The following is a 2,500-nucleotide window of genomic DNA, read 5'->3' on the forward strand; positions in this document are numbered from 1 at the left end:
AGTTGAGGGTCAAGGCATCTCCGAAGTGTCCACAGTGACCAACAAAACAAAAAACACACACCGATATCTGTGCGAGAGTGTGTGTCCGATTGGATTTGTCAAGCACACACATCGTCTCCGAAGTGTCCACAGCGTCCGCGTTTAGAGGGTGCATTTCCAACAAAACGCAAAACACACACCAATATGTGTGCGAGAGTGTGTGTGTCCGATTGGATTTGTGAAGCACACGTGAACACACACACTCCTGTGGCGCTGAGTGCATGTCCTCTTCAGTCCAGTTGGGGAGTCTCTCACACACAAACACACACACACACACCAGGCACTTTGGCTTAGGAGATTGTGTGTTTGTTTGTGTGTGTGTGTGTGTGTGTGTGTGTGTGTGTGTGTGTGTGTGTGTGTGTGTGTGTGTGTGTGTGTGTGTGAGTGTGTTTGTGTGTGTGTGTTTGTTTGTGTGTGTGTGCATGTGTGTGTGCATGCGTTTGTGTTGTAATCAGTTAGTGTAAATATTTGTGCATGAATGCAAATGTGTGTGTGTGTGTGTGTATGTGTGTGTTTATGTGTGTGTGATTGTCATGTGTGTGTATGTGTCTGATAGTGTCAATGTGTGGGCGCGTGGATATGACAATCTATTAGTGTCAGTATGTGTGTTATTTGTTTGGGTTTCCCGGGTGTGTGTGTGTGTGTGTTTGTGTTATTTTCTGGGTTTCCCGACGTCCACATTAATCCAGGTGTATAGCGTGTGTGTGTTATTTTCTGGGTTTCCCGCGTCCTCAGTAATCTTGGTGTGTAGTGTCAGTGTAAGTGTGTGTGAGTGTGTGTCTATGTGTGTTATTTTCTGGGTTTGCCGACGTCCACGTTGATCCAGGTGTACAGCGGCCTCTTCTCCAGCTCCACCACACTGTACTTCAAGCTGTTGATCCCGTCACGCATCATCGTCTGACGGGTATGGGCAATCAGATCAAACCTGACGCACGCGCACACACACACACACACACACACAAAATACAGAGAAAAATACACAGTATGTCAGACTCAAAATGCATTTCAAACAGTGGTTCTCAACCTTCAACCTTTTTTTAACAAACGCCCCCTTGACCTCATGATAAGTCTACCAACGCCCCAACGCCTCCCCCCCATATATTACAACATTAAATAAACTAATGTCACCCAATGGCAACTCAGTACCCGCCCCACCTGTCTCTACCTCAACGCCCCCCCTAGGGCTCCCACACGCCCCTGTCCGTTGAGAAACACCGATTTGGAGTTGAATGTGCTGCTATCTTTTTAATTATTAAGCTAAATGATGATTGAATACTGGACATTGAACGCTTTTACAGTCCTACTGTGTGTGAGTGTGAGTCTGAATGTGCGTGCATGCGTGTTTGTGCTTGTGCGAGTACGAGAGAGAGAGCAAGAGTAGTTGATTTAAATTATGAAAGGTACAACGCGTCAAACAAAACTGATATCGTCTGAACAAGTTCTACAACTGTATTCAAAGCGGACGCAACTGTGACGTTTGAGTGGTTTAAATAGTACATGTGATTGATGACTCCACTCTGAAGTATTGACATTGTTTTGAAAGATAACATTCTTGGCGCATTTTCAGATAACACAAAGCCATTGTGTGTACTTATGGGTGTGTGTGTGTGTGTGTGTGTGTGTGAGTGTGTATCCTTTTCCCTCTGTTTACAAATAGGTGTGTGTGTGTGTGTGTGTGTGTGTGTGTGTGTGTGTGTGTGTGTGTGTGTGTGTGTGTGTGTGTGTGTATACACTTGCATGTGCTATATATGATGTGTGTATTCTGTGTTGGTATGGTATGTATGTGCAGTGCTGAACGAAAGTGGTACAGGCTGGGCTGATTCAAAGGAGTGCGAGGGAGAATAGTGTTGGAATTAGGGTGGGACTTAAAGCAAACACTCCCTTCATTAACACCCCGGACACACTCACGCGCACGCGCACACACACGCACGCGCACACACACACACACACACACACACACACACACACACACACACACACACACACACACACACACACACACACACACACACACACACACACACACACACACACACACACACACACACACACACACACACACACACACACACACACACACACACACAGCTATAGCCTCTTGAGGACTGTAAGGACAGCCAGTGTTAGCCTAGTTAGCCTCGTGAGAAGTGTAGGGTGTCCTAAAGATAGCTAGCCTAGCGTGCTGTTTACCTTCTGAGTTTGGGGTCGTTACGCTGTTGGGTGTTATAAAGATAGCTACAGTTATCCTAGCGTGCTGCTCACCTCGTGGGTTTATAATGCTGCGTGTATAATGCCGGGTTGCTGAAGAAGTTCTGCCATGAGTTCGCTTTATCTTTCACTTTCTGGACGTGACATTGACATGTTTGTTTTAGGTAATCACATAACGGCTCTGGCTTGACAATCTGGGAGATTCGGAGATATGAACATTCCAATTGGTTTTCGCCGACTCGCGTCATGGCTC

At 46.2% G+C, this 2,500-nt stretch overlaps 1 protein-coding gene across 1 annotated transcript in view; it reads right to left on the minus strand.

Annotated features, from left to right (window-relative positions):
• Positions 1–2,500, minus strand: part of b4galt1l (DP-Gal:betaGlcNAc beta 1,4- galactosyltransferase, polypeptide 1, like) — a gene marked incomplete at its 5' end in the record, with an annotated part of 24,611 nt that overhangs the window by 149 nt on the left and 21,962 nt on the right. Inside the window, one exon of the mRNA XM_063189200.1 lies at positions 1–964. This exon is cut by the window's left edge and continues 149 nt beyond it. Coding sequence (XP_063045270.1) covers positions 829–964 — 136 coding nt within the window. The remainder of the gene's footprint in view (positions 965–2,500) is intronic.

Source organism: Engraulis encrasicolus, chromosome 22 (assembly GCF_034702125.1).
Source record: "Engraulis encrasicolus isolate BLACKSEA-1 chromosome 22, IST_EnEncr_1.0, whole genome shotgun sequence".
NCBI lineage: Eukaryota > Metazoa > Chordata > Actinopteri > Clupeiformes > Engraulidae > Engraulis > Engraulis encrasicolus.